At 60.2% G+C, this 27,040-nt stretch overlaps 1 protein-coding gene across 1 annotated transcript in view; it reads right to left on the bottom strand.

The window, feature by feature from the left end:
• LOC117645663 (neuroglobin-like) overlaps positions 1–21,470 on the bottom strand; it is a 40,913-nt gene extending 19,443 nt beyond the window's left edge. Inside the window, exons 1-2 of the mRNA XM_034385957.1 lie at positions 21,433–21,470; positions 21,166–21,333 (exon numbers count right to left, since the gene is read on the bottom strand). Coding sequence (XP_034241848.1) covers positions 21,166–21,333; positions 21,433–21,470 — 206 coding nt within the window. The remainder of the gene's footprint in view (positions 1–21,165; positions 21,334–21,432) is intronic.
• Between the last annotated feature and the right edge of the window lie 5,570 nt (positions 21,471–27,040).

Here is a 27,040-nt window from a genome sequence, read left to right as displayed (position 1 = left end):
GGCGCGCCACTCCACCGGGACACTTCCGGGCGAAACGGCGCGACCCACACACAGTGGGCCAGAAGACCGGTGGAGGCGGCCAAAACTCTAGACGCGTTTTGAGCTCCAGAGTCGCTGAAGGGGACTGGAACCGAGCGTGTGACCCCACCAATGGATTCCTCGTTCGAAGAGGAATCCATTGGTGGGGTCACACGTTCGGTTCGAGTCCCATTTAGCGACCCTGGAGCTCAAAACGCGTCTAGAGTTTTGGCCACCTCCACCGGTCTTCTGGCCCACTGTGCGACGACCCTCTCCAAGCGGCCGAGGCCTTCTAATTTCTCATATTCCTCGCCGTTCTTTTTACTGCCCTCCTTTATCGGCGCTCATCAACACCCTCCCTCTCCGTCTTACTTCCTCCCCCAGGTGGAAAGCGTTTTTCTTCTCACTCTGTCCTTCCGTCGGAAAATGGCGCGCGGTGAATTTTCAACGTGAGCTTTCCCGCCAAAGGCCGGCGCACTGCCGCCACCATCGGGCATCCGAAACGAAATCAATAAAAAAAACTCTCAGTGGCTGCTTTTTGCTATTCTTATTTTCTAGTTTATTTCGGTGAGTGCGGCCGGGCCCCCTCCTTTGCCGCGTGCGGGAGGCCACTGTTTACCCGTACAGGTGAAGCCAAGGGCAGCAGACCTCGTGGCTCACAGTCTGGCCAGACAGAAGGAAGTTGACGCGAAGCAACGCGAAGCCGCAGCATAGCGGCCTAGTTCAAAGGCCGCCATTACCGCATTGTTACATTCCCTTTATGATGCCTGCCGCGCCTGCCCCCTTTTTCGAAAGGCCTTGGGGTGCTTCCGAAGGCTCCGAAGCCACACAGTGGGCCAGAATCCCGGACGCGTTTTGAGCTCCAGAGTCGCTACACAGGACTCGAACCGAACGTGTGACCCCACCAATGGGATTGCTCTCCGGACGAGGAATCCATTGGTGGGGTCACTCGCTCGTTTCGAGTCCCATTCAGCTACTCTGGAGCTCAAAACGCGTCTAGAGTTTTGGCCACCGGCGCCGGTCTTCTGGCCCACTGTGGCGCACCTCTTTTGTGGTCATTGCGAACTGCTATTTTGCAAAACAAAACCGGAAACGGCCTGGTGGTGGGGGCGTGTGGCGCGTAGCCGCCGCAGCAGAGTTCTAATGGGGAACTTGTTCTCAGCCAGCGCCTCGCAGAGGGGGCGCCCCGTGCATGCCGACTTAGCGCCACCACAAAATTAAAAACAAAAACAAGAGGGCCAGCCAACGACCAAGATGAGGCAAAGATTCAACCCGCTCTCTTTCCAGCCCTCTGATTAAAGAAACGACCACAAAACAAAAAACGTTCCACGCGGCGCGGCGGAGTCGGTTCCGGAGCGCCTGCGGATCGCAGGGTAGGCAACACGCCGAACAGGCGTGTCAACTTGGTGCCAGCCCGCCAGGCGCTCTGTGTCTCAGTGCAGAGAAAGGGTTGCCAACCTCAGCCTGCCTCCTGGGCGCCTTCTCGAGCGCAGAGATCAGATACTGCTTCGTAGACGTGTTTAGGTTGGCAGCCCTTTCGACCCTGGCGCGTGGGAGGGAATTTTCGCCCTCCGCTGTGGCAACACTGCCTCGGTGGGTTGGGGCGGAAGTGGCGGAAGGCGGCGAGTACCGTGCCCACGCCGTGCCGCGCCACCGACACCGTATCAGACGAAAAGTTGCCATGCCAGCCACCTGTGCGGCGACAACGGGAAGAGCATGTCACGGACCGGCGCCGGTGCGCGTGCGAGAGAGACAGGGAGAGAGGAGAGAGGGAGAGAGAGAGAGAGGAAGAGAGGAAGGGAGGGAGACATTGCCTCTCTCGCTCCCACGCGCGGGGCCGCCCGGCCCGCCCCCTCCACTACTACTAGTGGCGCCGCGTCCCCTTAGAGTCAACAGCCCTGATGGATGTTGATCATCTCTGCAACCGAACCGTCGCCTTCATCTTGGTGCGGAGGCACGCCAGGCGCGAGAGGGGAGGGGGCGGGGCCGGCTTGAGCTTCGTGTGATGGTAAATGTCCAGGGCAGACGTCTGTTTTCGCTGGGCGATGGGGCGCAAGGCAAACAGAATCTCCCCCACCCCTTCCCCCTTCCCCCCTCCCCGAGTACTCGTGCCCGAGCTCTGGTCTCGTTAGAGCGTTTAGCGACGGACGCGTTCAAGGAGGCTCTCCGCGGCGACTTCGGCCCGCACCGCGCTCGGCTTGGCTCGGCTCGGACAGCCGGGAGTGCTGGTGACGTCCCCGACACTGATTCCACGAGCCTCTCTCTCTCGCACCTATTCAGGACGCCCCATGAGCGCGAGAGAGACAGAGCGACGACTCTCGGAATCAGTATGCAGCGCACAGAGTGTGGCCGCAGCGCCAGCAGCACGGACAATGAGAAAGCAACAGAATCAGTCGCGGAAAATGCAAAACGTTGTTGTTGCCATGAGGAAAAGCGGCGTGCGATCCAGATAGGCGGTTTGGCTCGGGCCCGGACCGCGCCACTGGCAGCCACTGGTCCGGGCGGCGGTCAGATTATTCCCCGGGAATGCGGGCGCTGCTCTAGCGGAACGTAGCGGAACGTAGCGGAACGTAGCGGAACGTACCCTTTGGGCCTGGGTCGCCCGGCCGGCGGCCGGCTGGCCGTTGGGCGTCGGAACGCGCCCGGCGGGCGGCCCGGCCCGGCAGGCTCGCTCCAAACAACGCCGCGCCGTCTCGCTCGCACTCGTGCGGCGTACAGTGTGGGCGCGAGGGAGAGCGCCGCCGGCCGGCGCTGCGTGGTGTGAGGGGTGTGAGTCTGCTGCCCGCCGGCCCCGGCTACAGGGCTTACAGGCCTCTTCCGCGTGCTTCCCCCCCGGATTCCGGACTCCTGGCCGGCCGGTCACGCCGCCGGCCTTGCTCGCCTTGCTCCAGAACGCACCCGGCGTGCACCCGGCACAGCAGCGCCACAGCAACGCACAGCGACGGCCCACAACGCAGCTCGATGGAGGTGCTGGCTCCCCAACTTTTAACACGCGATTGAGGTGAGGAAAAGTGGAGAGAGGGAGGTTCACACGTGGCTGGGACTGACGAACGCGAGCGGACATGAAGTTTACAGTGAGGCGCGGCTGCGCTGCCCTAGTGGACCAGAAGACCGTGGAGGCGGCCAAAACCTCTCCTCTGGCCCACTGTGCGCCGGTCTTGACAGTGTGGTAGTGGCGGTAGTGGGGATGGGGAGAGACAGCCGCCCCGCCGCCACCGCCAGGCCGCCCCGGCAGCCGGGCAGCCCCCCACCGCCGGACCCGTGAGCAACAATAGTTCATTGTTGGGTTGTGTGATCAAGTCGCAAATTTTGCCGGCAGGGCCCGCTCCGCCCGCTCGGCTCGCGCCACCGCCGCGCCGCTTGCAGGCCTCCACGGCTCTGCCTGTCGACAGATTCCGAAAGTCATTTTCCTCGCTCTGTCTCTCTCGCACCCTTACGGGACGCCCCATGAGTGCGACAGAGACGGAGCGACGCCTCTTCAGTCTCCAGGCTGTACGACCCACTGCTCCCAAAGTTGCCGCCCAGCACGGCATTGTTCATTGTTCACGGGGGCAGAACAGCACAAACAGCAACAACACCAAAAAGCAGCAACAACAGCTTGAAAGAACAACAAGGACAACGGCGTTCTGCTTCGCTCTAATCGTATTAATCCCGCCGTCAAAGTGGACGTCTCACAGTGACGAGGAGGAGCGGCGGGGCGCGGGTTCGAAACCCGGCGGCGGCGGCGTCCCTTTCTTGTTTGTTTGTTCTGTCTTCATTTACTGTTTTATTTACGAAACGTGCCCTGTTTGCTGTGTGTCTCGGTGGAGACGAGGACGCGATGGAACGCGGCTCGAGTGCTGCAGTGTCGAGGGCGGGCAAGTGGCACCCATACTCCACTGGCAGACTGCTGTCGGGGTCGTGGCCTAGGGTTCTCGCAATGCGCGTAGCTCGGTCTGGGTTAAAAACCCCAAACCATAAATTTTCCTAATTTATGCTTTACGTAGGGCCGGGCTAAGAAGTGCGGTCGTCATGGGGTCCTGGCAGGGCGGGCCGGCAGGGCGGGGCAGGGCGGGGCAGGGCGGGCAGGGCGGGCAGGCGGCAGGGCGGGGCAGCGGCAGGGCGGGGCAGGGCGGGGCAGGCGGGGCAGGGCGGGGCAGGGCGGGGCAGGGCGGGGCAGGGCGGGGCAGGGCGGGGCAGGGCGGGGCAGGGCGGGGCAGGGCGGGCAGGGCGGGGCAGGGCGGGGCAGGGCGGGGCAGGGCGGGGCAGGGCGGGGCAGGGCGGGGCAGGCGGGGCAGGGCGGGGCAGTCCGAGGGCTGCCCGGCTGTGCTGCAGACTGGTCGCTCTGTCTCTCTCGCTCTCATGGGGCGCCCCGTACAGGTGCGAGGGAGACAGAGCGACGCCGTGCCCTCCGAGGGCGATAACGCGGCGGGGTGCACATTGAGCGCCGCCACCGGGCTAAAGCTGATAACGAAAAACAATCGCCGACAAAAACAAAAACAAACAAACGCGAGAGGGAGAACCGCGGCCAGCTTGCGGCCGATTGCGAGAACTGCACAGCCGGCCGGATTACCTACTGAAAATAAAACCGCCCCGGGGAGGAGTCGAACTCGCGGATTTGGGTCGAGAACGCGGTGCTCCAGCCCACGCGGCCACGGCGGCGCGCTGTTGAGGTTGGTTGAGGTACAAAGCGGGGCCGCGGTTCGGGGTGATGGCCAAACGTGCTGACAAGTGGGGCGTCAGGCCGGGCCGGCCACGGCGCCACGGCACTGGCGGGGCTGGCGTGGGGCCGCCGCCCGGTGGGGCGAACCGATATCCTTTCTGCGCGCGGTGCGCGGTGCGGATGAGGGTGCTGTTTGTTTATGCGGAGCGTGTGGGGAACACAGATCTCTCCTTCCATCGTCTCGTCCGTCCGCTCGTCCGTCCGTCCGTCCGTCCGTCACCATCATCCCCGTGTACATAGAGTACCTGCGTTATTTAGCACGCTCTAATCCACCGCGCGTGTTGTGCCTTCAAGTTTAACGCGTCCTTTCCACTCGTCGTCCTTTTTCCGTTCTCCTCGCCGGGGACCGCGGAGCGTGTGGAACACGGCGGAACACGGCGGAGGCGTTTCCAATCGATCCTTGCAAAAGTGGCCTTTCTGGGAAGTCGGTAAGGGTTTCCAGTGTGCGTCCCTCTCATCATCAGGCCGTACAGTGGAGTCGCGAGGCATCGCACCGTGAGTAGCGACGGCAGGCAGCACACGGTCCGCGTGACAGGCCGAGAGCTGATTCCGAACAGCGTCGCTGTCTCTCTCGCACCTAGACGGCACGCTCCACGAGTGCGAGCGAGACAGAGCGAGACAGAGCGGCGACAGCGACGTTCGGAATCAGTCCGCAGTCCGCACTGCAATAATTGAGAAAGGCACACCACTGCCGCTGTCGCTCGCCTCCCATTGTCATCCCGGCGGACTGGTTCCGAGAGTCTGTCGCTCTGTCTCTCTCGCACTCGGGCAGCGTCCCGTCCAGGTGCGAGAGAGACAGAGCGACCCTCGGAGTCAGTCCGCCGCGGCCCTTTAACTGATTGTCCGGTCCACCTGGCCGCCATTGTGGCCGCTCTCTGTCTCTCTCGCACTCGCGGCGCGTCCGGCATGCCGTGGCGGGGCGTGCGAGAGAGAGGCACCGCTCGGAATCATCGCTCTGCAGCCCCGCGGCCCCGCGGCCCAGCGGCCCGGCCAGACAAAAGAACCAATCGGACAGAAATATGCACCAACGCGGAAACCAGCGCAGCCGCATTGCCGCGCCACTGCAAGCGTCTACCCTGCAGGGGGTAGTTTCGTGCGGGCAACCCTCTCGGTGCATTGTGGGGAGGCTACTCGTTTGGCGACACTGTGTTCCGCGCACCGCAAGGCGCGCCCAAGGCCGTGGTCGGCCTAGCCTCGCCTAGCCTCGCCTAGCCTCGCCTCAGGCCGCGTCGCCCACAATTTCATTATTTCTAACGAAGTTGCGGCGAGGAACGCGTCCCGGTCAAGCCGGGCAGCGGAGACAAGGACGACGAGAGCAACAGCGACGATAACGTGGACAACCAACGAGACAGCTTGCATTTCCGACGCTAGTGACGGGGAAGGGGAAGTGCTCGCCTAGCCTTGGCGATTCCAATCCACACTGTTACAAAAAAAGAAAAGAAACGTGTAGCCAATTTGATAAAAATTATATTTAGTTGCAGTTTCTTTTGAATGAACCAAAAATTTCAGTGAAAAAGTTCTGTATAAGTCAAAATAAAAATGACCGAGAAAATCGACCGAATCATAGTCGATTCGACGTAACTCTTTTTTACACTGGCGGGGGAGGATTGGTTTCCGATTCCTGTCCCGGGATGGCAACTTTTGTCGCGCCGAGTTTGCCTTCGCCGCCCCGCTCATCGCGCTTTTGTTTCTTTGTTGGTATTTCAGACGGGATGGGGGTCGATCCCTAGCCGGCCGGGGCCTCGAAAAACTAAATTAGCGACGAAAAACGCGGCGGACGGTGTGTTTTTGTTGTTGTTGTTGGTCGGCCCACTCGGCTGGGGCTTTTGATTCATGCCGACGATACGTCTTATTTCGACCTTTTTTTTTTTGCCATCGTGGGCAATATGTCGGCCCGTCTATGTTCGCCTGTCAATACGTGCGGCATTAATCCGAGATACCGAGAGTCAGGTGGAAAGATTGAGGAGGAGCAGGAAGAGGGAAGGGGTTGAAAAGACGCACACTGTTGAAAATAGTTATTTTCTAAAAAGTCTCTGTTTTTTGGGTTTTTTTATAGTTTTGGTCGTGTTGACTGCAGGCTACTTTCTTGGTCGGTACGACAAAACCAACCACATTTCTTTTAATTTTTATATATTTTTTTTTTTAGCTTTTAGCGACGGGGTTGGAGGAGCAGGGAAGCAGCCGTGTGTCGTCTCCACACGAGCTGCCCCTCTCCGACAAGCAGTCGCAGAGATATCCAAAGCACTGCTCCGGGCGCTCCGGCCGGCCTGCCAAGCCTGCCACCACCGGAGTTTTTTTCCCTCCACTTGACAGCAGGAGAGAAGAGGGGGAGGGGGGCGATTCGCTGGGTCCGAAGCCTTGGCTCACGCGCCGCGGCGCAAGTTGATTACTAATGGTTCGGAAACGCGTGGAATTCGGGAATCTCGATAGAACATCGGATAACATCCGTGCGGAGAAATTCAATGAAACTGAATGAAATCTTAGTTGAATCCTTTGCTAATTTTACACCGGCTTTCAACACAACGGAAAGCAATAGTCTTTGACCTGAAAACATTGTGTTTTTCGGTGTAATGCGTTTGGACCACCACGGGTCCCGGTTTCCGTTCTCGCCCGCTTTCGCCCGCTTTCGCCCGAATCGGGATGCATGGACCTGGATCAAGGTCAGGATCAGAACCGATCAGGATCTGGGCGAGGCCGGCACGCCGCGGCACGCGCGAGGGCCCGGGGCGAAAATCCTTCCGAAAATGGAGCGTTTGACGTGATTAGGCGTCAGGATTGACTGAGCAATCTTGATTAAAGCGCAAATCGAATGTGGGGAGGCGACAGCAAGATTGGCACGGCAAGATAGGCTCGGAAAAGGAGGGGGGGGGGGCGTCGACGAACCGCAAGGACGGCGAAGAGGAGTCGACGACGTCGACGAGTAGACTTCCGTCGCTCTGTCTCTCTCGCACTCGTGGGGCGTCCCGTATAGGTGCGAGAGAGACAGAGCGTGGACGTGGGGGCCGCGTGTATACAGCCAGCCAAGGGGCCCGCTTGTTAGCCGATATGGCTCTTGTTGTTCGTTGTTGCTGTCGTCGCGGTTGTTGTTGTTGTTGTTGTTGCAGCACCTCGTTACATGCCGCGGGCTGCTTTTTTATATGCCCCCCCGCCTTTCCACTTTGTTAGGCAAGCAGCTCCTCTCTGACCCTCCAGCTGACCACGCACGGCCGCTCCGGCCGAGGCCCAGGTCCCCGGTTCAAACACCAGACTTTTTTTTTCACTTTTTTCTCTAAGATTTGTGTGTGTGTCTGTATGTGTGTGTGTTTGTGTGTGCGGGCGCGCGCGCGCGTGTTTGGTGCGTGGTTCAGCCCGGGGATGGTCCACTGCTGCTCCCAAGGCCGTTGACGCTCTGGGCTGCGCCATGGCTGCGCCGCGCCCGGCTTGCCTGGTCGGAAGTTAGTTTGGAACCGTCGTCGACACCGCATCGCCTCGCTTGGGCCGGCCCTGCCCGGCCCTGCCTGGCCCTGCCTGGCCCAGAGGCATCGGCTTAATTCCCCCGGCTCTTGGTTCCAATCGACTAGATGCCGTGCGGCCGCGCCGTATTGTACCGGCGTCGCTCTGTCTCTCTCGCACCCCTACGGGCCGCCCCACGAGTGCGAGAGAGACAGAGCGACGCTGCAGCCCGGAGGCCGGAGCACGGCAAACAGAGTGGCTTCAACCCGCGGCTACTTTGCGCCAAGTGGACCAGGATCAGCCTCGTCGCTCCGTCTCCCTCGCACACGAGGGGCGGGTGGGGCGCCCACTGCAGCGAGCCCGCCCACTCTCCAAACATTCGCCATCCATACATCCATCTAGCCGCGCGTGAATCTCGGCCTACTCTGTAGAACCGCCGTGAACGGCCAGGGATGCCCATTACCTGAATGGCGTCGGCGTCCATCGAACACTAATTGAATCCAAGGGATTCACATTTCACCGCCTGGCCAGCCACCACTCGGGGCGTTTGTTAGCGCGGAATGGAAAAATGGAAAAGCTCCCTCTCTCTCATCTCTCTCTCTCTCTCCCCCCCCCCCCCCCAAACTTTTAGGCGCGTGAGTTAATCGAAATATTGAGGCGCATTGTTTTCCCCGTAATAGTCAATCCAAAGTTAGCCAGTGCGGTGGCGGCGTGGCGGTCGGACCGCTGGCGGCGGCCTCGCCGGGGACCTTTGGCTTCAATCCCATCTTCTTCCCGACCACCCGATTCGTCCACAACTTTGCCCCCACCCCCTCCCCCTCTTCAGGAACAATAATAAAGACTCCTTCTTTTGCATCGGCCTCAGTAAAGCGGATGGATTGGCTGCAGGTGGATAAAAAAAAAGAAAAAAACAGTAAAGACAAAGAAAATACGCTACGTTTAGTGTTTGTGTGTGTGAGAGAGAGAAAGAGAGTGTGTGGATGGAGAAATAAAATCAGCAAAAGCCAGTCCAGTAGGCCAGTCTAAATGCTTTTGCAAGAGCTCGGGTTGACTCTTCGCAACCGTTTTGTTTGAAGCTCCTTTTTTTTTGGTTTCCACGAGTGGGACAGACGAATCAACGTCAGCGCGTGGGCATCGGGCATCGGGTGGTACAGGCCGTGAGTGCGAGAGACAGAATGATAGTGTGGATTGAGCCTAGGCCAGGCGAAAGGCTCCTGCACTGTCGGGGGACTGCCATTCCGAAAGCACGAAGCTGCGTGGCGTGGCGGGGATTCGATCCCGCAGCCTGCGGCTCACGTGTCCCGCGCGCTACCCACTACGCCACGGCGCCTCCACGCTGTGCTTGTTGTTCCTCGCGCTGCACACGGCGGCCGAGCGGCTCGGCGAAGCCTGACGAAGCGGCCCAAGTGTGGGTAATACGGCGACTTAGGCGAGTTGCCGCTCCAACTAGAAACTGCGAGCCTCGCATGCAAGTCTTTACTTTAACTCGAGTGCCTCCTCCAAAGGCAGCGGGCGGTATGGACCTCTCGGAGCGTGAAGCCTCGCGTTTTCCGCGCACAGTGGGCCAGAAGACCGGTGGAGGCGGCCAAAACTCTAGACGCGTTTTGAGCTCCAGAGTCGCTAAATGGGACTCGAACCAAGCGTGTGACCCCACCAATGGATTGCTCTCCCAACGAGGAATCCATTGGTGGGGTCACTTCGTCCTTTTCGAGTCCTGTTTAGCGACTCTGGAGCTCGAAACGTGCTTGGAGTTTTGGCCGCGTCCACAGGTCTTCTGGCCCACTGTGCGCGGCTGCTAGCAAGTACCAGCCAGGAGCAAAGGGGGACTGTCCTTTGTTCACCGCCAATTACTTTCACTGGGTTTGCTCTCAAAAGCGCGCCGTTCTCAACTGACACTCGGTAAAGCTGCTTTCGTTGTTGTTGTTGTTGTTGTTGTTGCTGCAGCTGCTTCCTATACGAATTGGGCCCGTTTTCGGGTCAGTGTTGCCAGGTTCGTTCCGCTGCTGGGATTGGCGGTTGCAGTCGTATAAGAGCGCGGCTGACCGCTCCCCCCCCTCCCTTCGAACATGACCACCCCACCCACCGCCACCACTCCTTTCACAATCTGGCGTCGGAACGGGAAATTCATGGCCTTTCGAGGGGGCACTGCCTTGGCGCTGCCGGCCTGGCCGAGGGCTGGCCGAGGGCTGGCCGAGGGCCTGCTGGCGTTTCCCCGGCTTGCGCAACAGTTGGCACTTCCGCTGGCTGGCTGGGCTGGCTGTCCCGCCGCCGGCCGTGCCCGCGGCGGGCCTCCTCGGAGAGAAGCGGGCCGAAGACGCCCCACGTCGACGCTCTCTGCCTCCCTCGCACGGATACCGCCCCACGAGTGCGAGGGAGACGGGGCGACGCAAGGCGGGGGCCCGTCGTTGCGCACGCAAATTATATGCGCTGTCTTGGTAACGATCTTAAGCACGCCGGCGCACAGTGGGCCAGAAGACCGGTGGAGGCGGGAGGCGCCCGAAACTCCAGACGCGTTTTGAGCTCCAGAGTCGCTGAACGGGCCTCGAACCGAACGTGTGACCCCACCAATGGATCCCTCGTTCGGAGAGCAATCCATTGGTTGGGTCACACGTTTTGTTCGAGTGTCAGTACACCGCAACGACGCACCTCCGGTTTTGTTTTTATTTCTTCTGGACACCAGTTTTTCTTGTTTGTTCGTGAAAACGTGCTCTGTACTCGGAACACTTTTTAAGTGCTCCAAGTGCGTACTCAGTACAGACTCAATTTTCGAGTGCAATCTTTTGGTCCCGTTTCTCGCCGGGGGTTCTGTGTGGTGCTCATCAGGGCGGTCCCGACTGCGCGTCCTGGCGCCAGAGCGAGGTTGTGGTGCCGCAGAGTCGCTCTGTCTCTCTCGCACCTATGCGACCGGCCCGTGAGTGCGAGAGAGACAGAGCGACGAGGCTGCGCTTGCTGCGCCGTCGGCGCTACTGCTCTCGGGCTTCATATCCACGCATTCCGCGCGGATGGCGCCGACATGGGTCACCCTGGCTACCCTACACCGGAACCCGAGCGGCACCCACACCGTAAAAAACAACAACAACAAATAGACATGACGATTGAGGGGCAGTAAAACGCCTTGCCGTTGCCTTGCCGCGTTGAACTCACCTCACCGCGCAATAAAAATAATAACACCAATCCCCTTGCCACAGTGATTATTTGTTCATTTTTCTTTTCGAAAGTTGTCCATTCCCTCCCCCCCTTTTATCGCGGTGTTCTTTGAGGGGCGACCCCACTGCACTGCACACCCCGCGCTGGACGACTGCGTGAACGCCGGCCGGGCGATTCACACGAAACGAGCAAACGGGGGCGGGGCGGGGCGGGGCGGAGCGGAGCGGGAAGGGGTGTGGCGGGTTGGTGTGGGGTAATCACGCTCAATTCACAGTGGCGTTGCGCGCGTCGCGCCGCCCAAAGGACGGCGAGTATAATTCGAGCCGACCTGCGCGCCGCCATGGCGCTGCGCTTCCTCTGGACGTCCGGAGAGGGCATCAACAACAACAGTTAACAACAACAACAGCGGAACCAGTTTCTCATTTGAAAAGGATTTTCAAGTATTTCAAAAGTTGGCGCTTTGGTCGGCTCTGTGGCGGGGGCGCGCGTGCCGTTCGCGGGGTTGGCTTTGCCGCGCTGTAGTGGCTCTCTCTCTCTCTCTCTCTCTCTCTCTCTCTCTCTCTCTCTCTCTCTCTCTCTCTCTCTCTCTCTCCGTGCTTTCCGACCGGAGGTGATGTAGTGGACGCGGGACGAGTATGACACGGCCTTCAACATGTGTGTGTGTGTGTGTGTGTGTGTGTGTGTGTGAGAGAGAGAGAGAGAGAGAGAGAGAGAGAGGGTTCTCCGTCCCCGGCAGGTATGGACCCCACGCCCTCGCACGAGGCTCGCACCTAGCCGCGGGCGCCTTCTCACGCAAAGCGCGCTCCCACACACCTGTCACAATAAGACCGTCGGCGCCCTGCCCTGCGCCCTGCGCTCCGCCCTGCCCTTTCGCCCGTCGAGGGCGTCAAGGACGTCAAGGACCCCGAAAGGGCTGCGAAACCTCGCCCGCGGCCCTGTAAGTAGTGGCGGAAGAAAGCCCTGGGGGGCTGTAAGCGAATCCCCAGCGACGCGGCACGCACACCCACGAGTATATGCGCGCACACGTACACACACACACGCACACACACTGTCACACACGCGCGCGCACACACACACATCGGACTGGAGCGCCTGCGATCGAGGAGCTAGGCAGCCGGCCGCACGGGCGCGCGCTCGCGACACGGAGGTTGCCCGTCGATCGGGCGCTCGCTGTCTCTCTCGCACCGCGACGGCCCGACGGGGGAGGCCCGCGAGTGCGAGAGAGACAGAGGCAGGCAGCCGGAAGGCGGCAAGGCGTCCGGAGATGGCAAGGCGGCACACTGTGTTATCTGCTGGTTAATTGCGCCCAGACGCTCGCTGAGACAAACACGCCGAGCGGAGTCGTCGCTCTGTCTCTCTCCCGCACAGGTGCGAGAGAGAGAGAGAGAGAGAGAGAGAGAGAGAGAGAGAGAGAGAGAGAGAGAGAGAGAGCGACGAAAACGATTCTCGGAATCAGTGTATGCCGGGAGGTATGTCGTCTTCAATTTAGCCGCGCCACTGCAAGGCTGCCAAGCGCAGCGTTTCCAAGTGAAACAAACGCCATCGTGTGTGTGTTTGTGTGTGTCTGTGTGTCTCTCTGTGTGTACGTGTGTGTATGTCTGTGCTGCACGCCGAAATCCACCGCTCATCAGCCGCCATTCAGCTCTCTATCTCTCTGTCTGTGTCTATCCAGGCGGGACTATGCGCAGGCCCGACAGGCGCTTTCTGTCTCTCTCGCACCCCTACGGCAGGCCTATACGGACTACGCCTCACGAGGAGTGAGTGCGAGAGAGACAGAACGATGTTTGGAGTCAGCAAGGCAAAGCTGCTTGATAGGTGTGCATCCTGCGTGCGCCGTTCGCAGCGCCAAGCGTCGACGCCCCTACGGAGGAGTAACTCAGTGTCTGTCTGTCTGTCTGTCTGTCTGTCTGTCTCTCTCTCTCTGTCTGTCTGTCTGTCTGTCTGTCTGTCTGTCTGTCTGTCTCTCTCTGTCTGTCTGTCTGTCTGTTCATTCCCTTAAAGACCATCGAACCTCGGTTGCCCTTCTCCCTTCCTAATGGCGGTCGCCGAGAAAAAAAAGTTGGCCGCTGAAGACCCTCCGGTCGCCGACTGCGGACTGACTCCGAAGAGTCGTTGCGTCGCTCTGTCCCGCGCGCCCTGCGAGTGCGACAGAGACAGACACCCCATCTACACGGTGTGCGCACACTGTTAAAAAAATTCGGAAATTTCCAAAGAACTAGTAGAGTGGAACGAAAAATAACCGTCTGCGATCTTTGGAAAATTCCAGAAACAGGATTTTCCGGGATTTTCTCATTTATTTTTTTTTTCAGTGTCCCCTGCTTGGAGCCTGTGCCTCCGCTTCTTCTCCGCTCTTGAAAAAGTATCCCCATCAATAAGTTGGGCCGCCATCAGGGCCCTGTGTGTCGCTTGCTAATGACAACACTGGAGAGGGGGGGGGGGTCCAGGGGCGCGCGGAGGGTCTAACTAGGGAGGACACACGCACTGAAGACCCCCGGGGGACTTGGCGGGGACTCGCTAAGAGGCGGTAGATAGGGCTCAGACCGCTCCACAGTGGGCCAGAAGACCGGTGGAGGCGGTCAAAACTCTGGACGCATTTCGAGCTGCAGAGTCGCTAAATGGGACTCGAACCGAACGTGCGACCCCACCAGTGGATTGCTCTCCGAACGAGGAATCCGTTGGTGGGGTCACACGTCCGGTTCGAGTCCCGTGTAGCGACTCTGGAGCTCAAAACGCGTCTAGGGTTTTGGCCGCCTCCACGTGTCTTCTGGCCCACTGTGCGCTCAGGCACCGGTACGGCACCGTGCGGCTGGAGGCTCCAGCACGACCAAGCTGGGCGGAGCTGGGCGAAGCAAGCAGCCCTTGAACCTCGAACAAGGCTTCGGACGGCCATAGCCAAGAGTCCGGCGGGGCTCTGGCCGGCTTTTGTCGAGGCCACGACCGCCGCGCTCCAGCGTTACGCACTCCGCACGCTCAAAAATCTACCCAACTTTAGTTTTTTTGACTTTTTGACAGCGAACGCAGCTCGTCGACCGTTTTAATTTTTGTTTTTAATTTCTGGCAACGCATGCTTTGGGCTCGCTCCAGGCTGGCCCCACGCCCTGACGATCTCCAAAGGGGATCTCGAAGGGCAACGCGCAGCGTCCTAGCAGCGCACAGTGGGCCAGAAGACCGGTGGAGGCGGCCAAAACGCAAGACCTGTTTTGAGCTGCAGAGTCGCTGTAAACAGGACCCGAACCGAACGCGTGACCCCCCACCAATGGATTGCTCCTTCTGAGAGCTATCCATTGGTGGGGTCACACGTTCGGTTCGCGTCCCATTTGGCGACTCGGGAGCTCAACGCGTCCGGGATGTTGACCGCCTCCACCGGTCTTCTGGCCCACTGTGCGCCGCAGCAGCGCCTAGCGGCGCCTAGCCCAGCCCGGCCTGCCGCGTGCCCGTTGCCCGTCCACGCTCCTACGCTGCAAACCATTTGCAATGCAGATTCGAGTGACCCTTGGCCTGCCTCCATCCTCCAGCTTCCTAGAGGCCTCCTGGCAGCTGTCTGAGGCCTGTCACCCGCCAGCCGGCTGGAGGCCTCGCAGCCCGCTCGCAGCGCACACGCACCATGTGGCTGAGAGAGAGGGAAGGTTTCACAGTGCGCCGTCAGCTTATCGGGTGCTTCGACTTCGAACCAGGCAAGGACAGGTAAATATTTTTTTCGGGGGATTTTTCATAACGGGTTGGCCAAGTTGTATCAAAACCTCTGAGTCAACGACGTTACTGCGATAGACCAAAAACTTGACTCAAACTTTTTTTACTGTGTATTCACTCAGCCCCCGCCCAGTAGTGTGACGGTGGCAGACGGCGGTCTCTATCGCGCCCCTGGACCGGATGATCCATGAGTGCGATGGAGACGGAGAGTGGATTGGGAGGTGGCACCGTAGTTTCGCAAGCAGCCCGCGCGGCGCGTGTGGGGGTGGGGGGTGGCAAATGCTTCCGACTGCGAGTTGGATCCGAGGCCGCTGGGCTGGCTGCGGCTTTGCGTGTTTACCCAGGGGAACACACACACACACACACACACACACACACACACACACGCGCGCGCACGCACACACACACACACGAGCACGCAAACTCACACGCGCGCGCAGAAGTGATGGCGTGCCTTCGCAAAGCGCGCGGCAGCAAAGCAGCAAAAGTGTCGTGACTTTGGTCGTGATGATGATATCAAACCGAGGGCTCCCCTGCAACTAGTGTGTTTGGGGCGTGCCGGCCAGGCGTGCCGCCCGGGTGTTGTTGCCGCGAGCCATGGTGATTGTTTCATGCGGGGACTACTGCACTGCGAAACTTGTTATCTCTGGAACGGCGAGGAAGCGAACGCAAAACGCGTCGCTGCGCACGAGTTCCGAAATAGATCGGCGGCCCCTGGGTGAGGACGTCGCCTCCTTCTACAAGTGAGTCGCTGCCGGTCGCGGCCCGCAGTGCGCCAGACCGGCGGAGGCGGCCAAAACTCGACACGCGTTTTGAGCTCCAGAGTCGCCAAACAAGACTCGAACCGCACGTCAGTCACCCCACCAACGGATCGCTCTCCGAACGAGGAATCCATTGGTGGGGTCACACGCTCGGTTAGCGTCTTGCTTAGCGACACTGGAGCTCAAAGCGCGTGTTGAGTTTTGGCCGCCTCCACCGGTCGGTCTTCCGGCCCACTGTGCGGCCCAGCCTCTCCCCCACAGTGTACTGGTATTGTTGCCTGCAATTCAATTAGGCCGGGCTGGCCGTGCGTCCTGTCGCTCCGGAACGCGCAGATCGGCCGACGGGGTGACGGGGTCGCGCCAGATAGGCCCTCAAAGCTCCCTTCGCGCCGGGCAGGGCCGGGCATGGCGGGGCATGGCCGGGCCCCGCCGTGGGGGCCCTCTGGAGGCCCCGGCCCCTCTCCGCCATACAGGAGCACGCCGCTGGCTTGGCTTGGCCTGCCCTTCGCCACTTCTCCGACTCCGAGAGCGTGGCCCCGGGCCCGCGCCGTCGCCCTGCCCTCCAGACCCCCCTCCGCCAAGCCCGCCCCTGGGCACTTCACTTGCCGACACGCGCCCGGACAAAGTGGTGGGAAGGGGGAGGGGGCGCAAAGGCGGACCTAGGCGTCGGTTTCCACAGGCGGTCGTCGGGCCGTGGAATGCGATTTGAGCCGCGTGGCGGCGAAGCGGCGAGCGGCCAAAAGTGTGTGCGTGTGTGTGAGTGAGTGACTCCGTGTGTGAGAGGGAGACTTTAAGGTTGCATGTGTGGTGACGTGTGTGTGCGCGCGCGCGTGGGTCTGCCAGATGCTCGTTGTGCGGTGGTATAAATTCAACACACACATCCGGCGTGTTGCTGCTTTTTTTGCCCGGCGCACTTCCCCGCTGGTGTGTCACTGCGTGTCACTGCGTGTCACGTGCCGCAGTGTGCCTTGCCGCCCACACTGCAGGCGAGTGCGTCACGGCGCGGTTTGCGAATAAATGATGAGGTTATTCAAAGGGAAGGAAGATCCTTCCTCCCACGCTAAAAGGTTGGGCCGTCTCTCTGTCTCGCGCGCGGGGCGAGACGCGGGGCGAGACGCGGGGCGCGTAGGGGTGCGAGAGAGACGCGTGGTTCCGTTGAGATTGCCGTCGTCTAGAGTGGCGTGGCGCGGTCGGAGAGGCAGCAAGTTAAATGCACGGCGACCTAGTCGTCGTGGCGACGGCAGTGGTGGTGGTGATGGTGATGTTGGCGGTGATGTGCTTCCGCCTCACCAGCCGCGAGCACAGTGGAACACAGTGGAACACAGTGCCGAACGCTGTAGACCACAAGGGAGGTTCTCTCCGCCGGGCGGCCCGGGCCCGGGCTGGAACTGGGGGCTTAGCTAACAACGGCAAGTGGTCCCCGCCTGGTTTGACGATCTCTCTGTCTCTGTATTGCACTGCTCTCGGGAACGGCGGCGGTGGTGGTGGCGGTGGTGGTGGCGGGTCCCCGTGCAAATGAGCAGTAGACCACCCCTCCTTCCCCGAGCTTGATTTTCGTCTCCTCCATCATTATGGCCTTCTTCGCTACCCGAGAGTCTAAGTTGGGGCGACCCCGCACTGCCAACCGCTTTCGATTTTTTTTTCACCGTTTCCCCCCCCCCTCTTCTCTCTCTCTCTCTCTCTCTCTCTCTCTCTCTCGCTCTCTTCTTTTTCGCCACCTGGAGTCACCGGCGAGCCAGTCACCACACTGGAAACAGGCAGCCGAAACTTGGCCGGGGAATTCCCCCAACGCAGCGCAGCGCGCCTCTTTTGCAACTGGATCTTGCTGTTTTTGTTTTCGTCTTTGTTCCTCGCGGTGCCTGGCGAAAAATGCAGCGCGCCGAAGTGCCGGCCCGGTCGGCCCGGTTTAGGGCTGATGGGCGCGACAGGGTCGCGTCTGGAGGAAACTATGGAGGTGCTCCCTGTGGAGGCGTCGGGTCAGTCGGCGCAAGGCGCAACGGGAAGGGCTTTCAACTCCCTTTGTGACGGTTTTCTTATTTTCCTTTCTTCGACACCATAGAGAGAATAATAATGGCAAACTTGAGTAGATGAGACCGACGCAGTTAGAACAAAAAAAAATTAACGCAGAACGAAAACAAAAACCCTGACAAGGGGGAGAATCCATCATGTAATCCATCTTGAATGAGACCGGAAAAGGGAGAAGGGGGGAAAGATTTTTCATCATTTATTGCAGAAACAGCAGGGAACGGCTGTGTAAGGCGTGTCGGTATGGGCCGGGTTTAAGTCACTCAAACAATTAGAGAGAGAAGAAAAAAGTGCAGCTCAGGAACGAGGAACCAGCCGGCTTTTCTTCACAAAAGGACATAACTTCCAATTTAAATAACCTTGTCGCTGGACTCCTGGAAGAGGCTTTCAGTTTCAGGGCGAATTTCGATGAGGCGCGATTTCCGTTTCTCGGAGCCTCTTCCCGCGCCCCTCTACAACTTGGTCCCCTTTTTTGGGCCCCCTTTAAAACGCGATGGAGTCCCGCTGATCCGGTCGCCTTCGAGTCTCCCGAGCTGAGGCGGCTTCCTCGAACGAGGCTTTCTTGGACGAGGCTTTCTTGACCGAGGAGCGGGCTTATCATCGCCAGTCTTCAAAGAGGCGTGATCTCCTTTCGCGCGCATCCTTTCATCGCCCGTTCTAATTAGCACTACACTGAGAAAAAAATTGGGTCACTCCCTGGCATCTTTCATGGCAATGAGAAGGGCGGTGCCGTCTCTTGATATGAAATAAACAACGCAATTTTTAAACTTGTTTTCGACTCTGTTTTTGGCGCGACATTTCAATACGTTTCTGCCGGGCAGCAAAAATGGCGTCTCTGAATAATTTGGAGGTAGCCTTTGTCTATTTCTCGGAATGAACGTCCTTCGCCCCTTTGTCGGGCAGTGCTGGGCGCCGGCCAGGTTGTCGGCTTCTGACTCTAGTTTCTAGTTTTAAGATATTAATGTAATTGGAGTTAGTTTGGCGTCCCGCTGGTCTCTCTCTGTCGTCGAAAAAGGCTATTATTGTTCTCAGAACTCCATTCCGAACTTGCCTTCATATTTTTTAAAACTTCGGTACGGAAGGGGGAAAAAGACTACCTGCTGGTGCAGCGCAAACGAAACTACAGAAATCAGGATGGAAATGATGCAGTCGAATTTGTTTTGATGAGGTGAGGTATGGATGGAGAAAACACCACGAAAAAATCAATCCCACTAATACTTATAAAAGATTTGAGTGAAAAAATGTGTGACTGACAGTGTTTCGTTCTGTTTCTTTTCCCGACAGGACGGCGTCAGCCTCCGTGCCGAGACTTCGTGTGGAACCACAATCACCGCGACTGCGGGAGAGAGCGAGAGAGAAGACAGAGAGGTGAGAGAGCGAGAGAGAAGCGGGAGAGAGGAGGGAAACGAGAGAATAACACAGCCGAGCCGAGCAACCGCACCGTTTGACTAGCGCGGCGTCCCACTCAAAGACAATACGCGGAACTCGAAGCGAGAGCGAGGCAAAGAACGATGCTGGTTTTACGGTGCAGGAGAAAAGAAAAAGTCGTGGCGACGAACCAATCGCGATATGGCTATGCTTGTTAATCTACACGTCTCAAAGGTTGGCACGGCATGGCATGGCACGCCGAGGCAGGCAGGCCGCTTCAGAGTGGGCCAGAAGACCGGTGTGGAGGCGGCCAAAACTCCGGACGCGTTTTGAGCTCCAGAGTCGCCAAGCAGGACTCGAACCGAGCGTGTCACCCCACCAATGGATTCCTCGTTCGGAGAGCAATCCATCCATTGGTGGGGTCTTTCGTTCGGTTTGAGTCCCACTTAGCGACATTGGAGCTCAAAACGCGTCTAGGGTTTTGGCCGCCCCCACCGGTCCTCTGGCCCACTGTGCGCCCGAAAGGGACCCAAGAAGGGGAATGAAAGACCTGCGTCGCGTTACTCGCCGATATTGCTGAGTGCCTCCTCCCACCCCGGCCAGAGCCAGGCCCTGCGCTCGTTCAATACACTCTATAAATTTGATTTTCGGCGTGCTCTGTTGGCAACACTCATAACTCTGAGGATACGGCAGCCTGTGTAAATCTGAAGGAGGGGCGCCGGCAGGGCCAAGGGAGGGGGAGGCTGGCCCGCCTGGGAATAAAGAAGGAGCAGGTGTCGGTTTCTCGGGAAGGCGATGGAATTTTGCCGGCAAGTCTCCGTCCTGCGGCGGTGCGCTTTAATTTTTGTCGCGTTGGCGCCGGACCGTCGAAGCGCCCGCTGACCGTCGGCTAGGCAACACGCCGCGCTGCGTTGTCGCGCGCTTGCCTGCCGGGCAGGCGCTTTCTCTGTCTCCCTCGCATTCACGGGGTGTCTCGGGAGGGTGCGAGAGAGACGGAGAGTGACAGAGCCAGGGTGCACAGTGGGCCAAAGGCGGCCCAAACTCGAGACGCGTTTTGAGCTCCAGAGTCGCTAAATGGGACTCGAACGGAACGTGTGACCCCACCAATGGATTGCTCTCCGAACGAGGAATCCATTGGTTGGGTCACACGTGCGGTTCGAGTCCTGCTTAGCGACTCTAGAGCTCAAAACGCGTTTAGAGTTTTGGCCGCTTGCGCCGGTCTTCTGGCCCACTGTGCGGCGGTGCTTGCGCTCCGGAAACGGTCGCCAGATAGCGCGCGCCGACGTATTTCAGTTTTTCCCGCGCGTGTGACAGAGACAGCACACTGTGTCGCCGCGGCCCGCGCGGGTGCGACGAAGATAGCGACGAAGATAGCCTCACACTGTGGCCGGCGCGGCGGAAGACCGGACCGCCGCGAATGGAAACACCGGAATCAAATGAGATAGAAAACGCGGTTGGATCGTGACGCCCCCCCCCCCCCAACCTCTTCACCGTGATAAATGGCGCGGGGTGGGCAGCTCGTGTGGAAGCAGTCAGTGGGGGTTGGGGTCGGGGTCGGGGTTGGGGCCACCATTAGAATCGAATCTCGCGCCAGAGCCGGCTGCCCTGGTGGCCCTGGCGGCCGCCGGGCTGACGAACGATACTTTGGCGGGACTCGCGACAAGCCGACGGGACGGGGAGGGGGAACTGCATGATGGTGATGGTAGTCGGCGGGCTGAGGCCGGCTGGCTGGCTGCTCGGTCTGCCTGGCTGCCTGCCTGGCTGCCTGGCTGGCGGCCTGGCGGCGTGCGGCCGGCCGTCTGTAAAGCGCTGAGGGCGCGATATTGGTGTCGCTCCGGGGCCCTTCGCGGCGGGGGAGGGGGAGGGGGCGCTATCAGCGAGTCAACGCACAAAAGCAAGCGTCCCCGCTGGGTGGCGCGGTGGCCCGGTGGTTCGGGGCCCCCGGTGGGACACGAGCAGGAAAACGCGCCGCCGTGGGGAACGCGAAAACGGCGACGGCCGGGGATCGAACCCTGGACTCACCTGATGAACGTGATGACGCCGACCTGGGCCACGTTGTTCTCTATCTCCTTCCAGGACGTGGTGAGCAGCTCCTTCTCGTGGTCGGTGAGGTCGGGCGGCGGCTCGGCGTCCTCCTCGTCGTCCTCGGGCTGGCCGACGCAGCCCAGGGCCTCGACGAGGGAGGCCTGGCGGCCGCGGCCCGGGATGAGCGAGAGGCGGCCCGCGCGGTCGCCGCCGACGGAGGGCCTGGCGGCGGCCCTGGCGCCCGGCTCGGCGAGCGACATCTGCCGTCGGCGCTCGCCGCCCGAGCCGCCGGGGAGCGCCATGGAGGACTGGCGCTGCTTGGCGACGCTGGGCGCGGTCTGGCCGCCCTGGGGGCCGCCCTGGGGACCGTCGGCGCCGAGGCTGCGGCCCGCGGGGGCGGTCGGCGGCGGGGACGACGGTGAGGGCGCGTCGCCACCGGAACTAGACTCGGCCGCGCCACCCGACGAGGACTGTCGCTGTGAGAGAGCCGAGGCCGAGTTGCCGCCCATCCTGGAACAGTTCGGGACGGACCGCATTTTGAAACGCCCCGAAACAATCCAGTCACTTTCAACTTGCCAACTTCCTCGGTCTTCATTCGATTTATTTTGTTCTGAGTTTTTGTTTTTTGAACCTGGGACTAACTAGAGGCAGAGATACCGTCGTCACGTTTTCACGACCCCCGTTGGGCCGGTCGACCTGCATTTGTAATTGCGCTGCCCTGGCCTGCCTCAGCCTGCCTCGCCTCGGCCTGTCGGTTAGTCCCCAAGTTACGACCGGGTCATCACTCCGACCTCCCCGACACTGCCAGTGGCGTGGCCAGTGCCGCACAGTGGGCCAGAAGACCGGTGGAGGCGGCCAAAACTCCAGACGCGTTTTGAACTCCAGAGTCGCTAAACAAGACTCGAACCAAACGTGACCCCACCAATGGATTCCTCGTTCGGAGAGCAGTCCATTGGTGGGGTCACACGTTCGGTTCGAGTCCCACTTAGCGACTCTGGAGCTCAAAACGCGTCTAGAGTTTTGGCCGCCTCCGCCGGTCTTCTGGCCCACTGTGCGTCGGGGACTCGGGAACGCGGTCCCCGGCCGCCACACGGACGGAACGTCACTGCGGTGATGGGGAAAAATGAACGATCGGGACGCGTCGCCGTGCCCGCCCACCACACCGGAAATATATATTTTAAAAGTGTCAATCTCTCGACCCGTTTTCGACCTTATGAAGGACAAGAAATCGGATTTTCAAACCAAGTTGTGCCAGGCGTGGCGTGCGCGAGACAAAAAGATTTGGTAAACGAGAACATGGGAAAGCTGGCTGAACACGGACCGATGTGTGCCACTTTGCGGGCCGATTGCCCCAGCGGCCCGCCCCAGGCCAGATGGCGGCGCGGTGGGCCGAGGCAGGCCGGGCTCGAGGCCGGGGCGGGCAGACGCAGCTCAGCGCAGCTGGTCCCCGTGACTACCGAAGTGAGTGGTGCCTATCTCTCGATAACGATGTCTCCTCCGGCTGAGCCGCGCTGCCTCCGGAGCGCCTCGGGCTGCGTCATGGAATCGCGCGGAGACGGCCAGGCACTGCCAGTCATGGTATTGAGATGCTGATCCAGCCGCTTTGCACCTGGAGCTGGGGTGGTGCTGGCGGCCGACTCTGGGGCGGGTCTGGAGGGTGGTCCTGGAGGACAGTCCTGGAGGACAGTCCTGGAGGACAGTCCTGGAGGACGGCACTGGAGGACGGGCCTGGAATGGACCACAAAGCCAGTCGGGCCGAGGGGGCGTGGAGCGTTGGACAGGTGCAAGGAGTGGCTGGAGCAGATAAGAGCAAGGCCAAGGGCCGCCCAGGGCCGCCCAGGGCCCCGATAGGACGGAAGGGCAAAGGGTAGAGCCCGGACTACAGTGGGCCAGAGGACCGTGGAGGCGGCCGAAATTCTAAATGCGTTTTCAGCTCCACAGTCGCTGAATGGGACTCGAACCGAACGTGTGACCCCACCAATGGATTCCTCGCTCGGAGAGCAATCCATTGGCGGGGTCACACGTTCGGTTCAAGTCGCGTTTAGCGGCTCAGGGGCCCAAAACGCGTCCGGAGTTTTGGCCGCCTCCTCCGATCTTCTGGCCCACTGTGCGGAGGGCGGAGGAGGGGATCGGGATGTGGAGTAGAGGATCGGGATCCACGGGGGAAGACAATCGAGCCAGGGGTTCCCTTTTCGTTTTTCGTTTTTTTTTTTGTTTGTTTTGTTTGTTCCTGGAGCTTAGTTTTCGAGCGTGCACTGCGGGCAAGCGGGACGGTGGCGCCGGTGGTGCCGGTGGCGTGTGGCCCATCACAGCGACGCGCGGACATCAGCAGCCGTCCTCTAAAGCGACGAGAGAGAGACAAAGTTTTCGCGCGCAAAAGCAAAAGTTGGAGATGACGGCGCGCAACGGACGGCGGCACGGTGTGGCGCGGTGCGGCTGGTGGCCGCAAAGTGTGTGCACGCGCCTGGCCGCGCCCGGCCGCGTGTTGGCGCCTTGGTCATTACCGCCACCACTCGCCGAAACAAAGCGCTGCTTTTCCTTTCTCTCACACTTTTCTTGTTTTTTAAACAATCAATCCGTTTTTGTTTTCAAGTTTTTTTTTGCTATCTTTGTGTAATGGACATGCCAAAAGTAGAAAGGACATTGTCGTCGTGAGTCCTACCTACCTGCTGGCCGGGCCGAGGGCCGGGCTGGTGTAAACTGATTGGGGCCGCGCAGGCTGGGCAGGCCGGGCTGTTCCCGCACCTGGCCCTGGCGGTGGGCTTTATATGGGGCGTCATCAACGAAGCCAGCGGGCCGATTCAGAACAATGCTCTCGTCGCTCTGTCTCTCTCGCACCCACGGCACGCCCCGCTGGGGTGCGAGGGAGACAGAGCACGGCTCGGACTTGCAGTGGGCCGACGGTGGCCGACCGACGGGCCGATATGGGGCGGGCCGCCGAGTCCGCGCGGCTGTGGCGCCGTCACACGCAGCAACGCAGCGGGCGGTCTCTCTCTCTCTCTCTCTCTCTCTCTCTCTCTCTCTCTCTCTCTCTCTCTCTCTCTCTCTCTCTCTCTCTCTCTCTCTCTCTCTCTCTCTCTCACTCATTCGTCCCGCAGTCCCCCAGGGGTGCGAGAGAGACAGAGCGAGCGCCGCCGCCAGAATGTAGTCGCGTTTTCGCTTTTATTTGCGGCCCACGCCTTGCCGACCGCAGCGCAGGCCGCATCCAACATTCATGCGGCTCCCCGAGCTTGCGACGAGAATGCAGGCCGTGTGGCAGTGGCTCACTGGTGTGACACGCTCTCTCTCTCGCAACACACACTCTCGCTCTCTCTAACGCACTCTCAAGGGTCGCGAAAATCATCGACAGACAGACAGGCGGACAGACAGACAGACAGGCGGACTCCATCACGTGGATGATTCATCAGTTTTTGCCGGGCCGTGCCAACAATAAGGCATGCTCTTCTTTTCACGTCCCTGCTCAAAGAAGAAGGTCTCGGTGTACACGGCGGGCAGCAGGGCGGCACGGCGGTCCGGAGGGGCAGGCCGGCAGGCCGTCCAGAGCGGACCCTGGGCTCGCCTCTGCCTCGCCCTGCCTCGCCCTGCCTCGCCCTGCCGGGGCCTCAAATCCCCTCGCCCAGCTGGACTTATATTAGAAATTTCCCCGCCCCGCCACGCCCCCTGTTTTCCTCGTTCACCTCTAGGAGGCCGGTGAAGTCTGCAAACTGAGGAAAATTGTACTCCGCCTATAGAGCGAGAAAAGAGAAGAAAAAAAGACTCACAAAAAACACACTCACACACAGATTCTAAAGGTGGCACATCTCAGGTAAACCTCGTCCGCTACACCGCGACGTCTTCGTCGAATGAAAGGCTTGCCTTTACAGGCGCAGGGGCGCGCTGCTCAGGGGGACTGTGGACAGACTAACATCAGACCACACCGCCAAGCTTGATGTTGATGAAATGTTTCTTCTCATCATTTTTTGGTCCTCCCTTTCGCTTGGGAAAGGGAATGTTGACCGCGTGACTGGCGAGCGGAGCCCTCCTCAGTGTGAAAAGTGAGTAACTACACGGCGTCCTCGGCCTTGGAGTCGTCCTTGCGAGCGCACCCTCAGAGGAGCGCCTATAATTCAGGAAGGCAGGTGGCACGGCCGCAGAGGCCTCTCGGAAACTAAGCTTTATTTTTCAACCTTTTCTCCATTTTTTATTTTTTCCCCTTTTTTACGGCATGCTGGATCATGTGTAATGTTTGCCGAGCGGCATTCATCCCTTCGTGTAGGCAAGCGGCAGTGCAGGCGAGGCAAAGGAGCCCATTTATCGCTCCTCCATGGACTCCTTGGGGTGGGGCGGCCTTCAGACTGCTCCGTTCAGAGAGGAAATAGATGTAGATCGTCTTATAACACTGGAGACGGGTAGAAGGAGGGCCGGCCGGCGCGCGCCCGTGGCTTCGTGCTCTCTCTCTCTCTCTCTCTCTCTCTCTCTCTCTCTCTCTCTCTCTCTCTCTCTCTCTCTCTCTCTCTCTCTCTCTCTCTCTCAAGGGGCGGGATGACGCGTCCGTCTCCCATCCGGCAAAAGTTATTACGTAATATGCGGACGATCCCTTTCGCATCGTGCTACGGGCAGGAGAAGGCCCCATCAGGGGCTGTGCTGCCGGGCCGGCCGGGCGCATTCGGTTTCTATCTGATTATCGAGGAGGCCCGCCACGCCTCGCCAAGCCCCGCCACGCCCCCCACGCCCCCCACGCCACAAAAACCAAAACCCAGACGCCCCACCACGCCCCACCCGCCGGCCACCGGCGCACGCCCTGCCCTGCCCCGCCACGCCCCGCCACGCCGATCGAGAAAGAAGCTCTAAAGAGGGAGAGCTTTGCCGATTGGACCGCTAACAGGGACCACGCCTCATCACCCTGACCTGGCCACTGGCGTCACTCTGTCTCTCCCGCACCACCGGACGCTCCATGAGTGCGAGAGAGACAGAGCGACGCGTGTTGGGAATCAGACTGCTGGCGTCCCGCGGCCGGGCCGCCCCCTATCCGGTTGCAGTCTGTGTTTCCGCTTAACCGAGACCGCCGTCGTGGTGATCCACCCTCGTGGTGATCCACCCTCGTGGTGATCCACCCTCGTGGTGATCCACCCTCGTGGTGATCCACCCTCGTGGTGATCCACCCTCGTGGTGATCCACCCTCGTGGTGATCCATCCTCGTGGTAATCCACCAACAGCAGACCCACTTGAAGGCAGTTCACATTTTTCCACGAAAAGGATGCATTTTTCCTAATTGGCATCATAAAAGCCGAACGGCCTTCGAAAATTCTGTTTTGATTAATAGTGAGGAAGAGTTTTACTAGTTTTAACGGACAGGCAAAGGCCAGGCTGCCCGCCGGCCTGTCTGCCTGGGTGCACTCAGCGGCAGTCCGATCCCTCTTCACTCTACGGCCTCCTGCTCCAGCCCCGGCTCCATGGCGGCCATGCAGCCGGCAGACTGAGAGTCGCATTCGTCGCCTTGTCTCTCTCGCTCTCACGGCGCGCTCGGTGCGAGAGAGACAGAGCGACGCCCCTCGGAATCAGTCTGCTGGAGGAGCGGATTATTTGTTGGCGGGCCGGGCCTCGGGCCGGGCGGACGGGCAGGCAGGCAGCATCAGGTGGTGGGGCTAACGAACGACGCGAACAATGGCACGCCGGCGCGCCCCATGGCCCCATGGAGTGCAGCTCCCCGTCAGGCCGTCAGTCGATCGCCGTTGTCACCGTGGAAACCTATGGTGGAAACGCGTCTGTCACCCCGTCCCTCTCGCACTCGCGGGGCGTCCCGCAAGCCCGCATGGGTGCGAGAGAGACAGAGCGTCCCGGCGGTGGCCAGAAAGGGGCGCATTCAAATGTTGAGCAGTCGCGGCAGTCGCAC

This window comes from Thrips palmi, unplaced genomic scaffold, assembly GCF_012932325.1.
Source record: "Thrips palmi isolate BJ-2018 unplaced genomic scaffold, TpBJ-2018v1 HiC_scaffold_10, whole genome shotgun sequence".
NCBI classification, from domain to species: Eukaryota; Metazoa; Arthropoda; class Insecta; order Thysanoptera; family Thripidae; genus Thrips; species Thrips palmi.
Note: the sequence above shows the minus strand (reverse complement) of the source record. Positions and strands in the feature narration are given on the sequence as shown.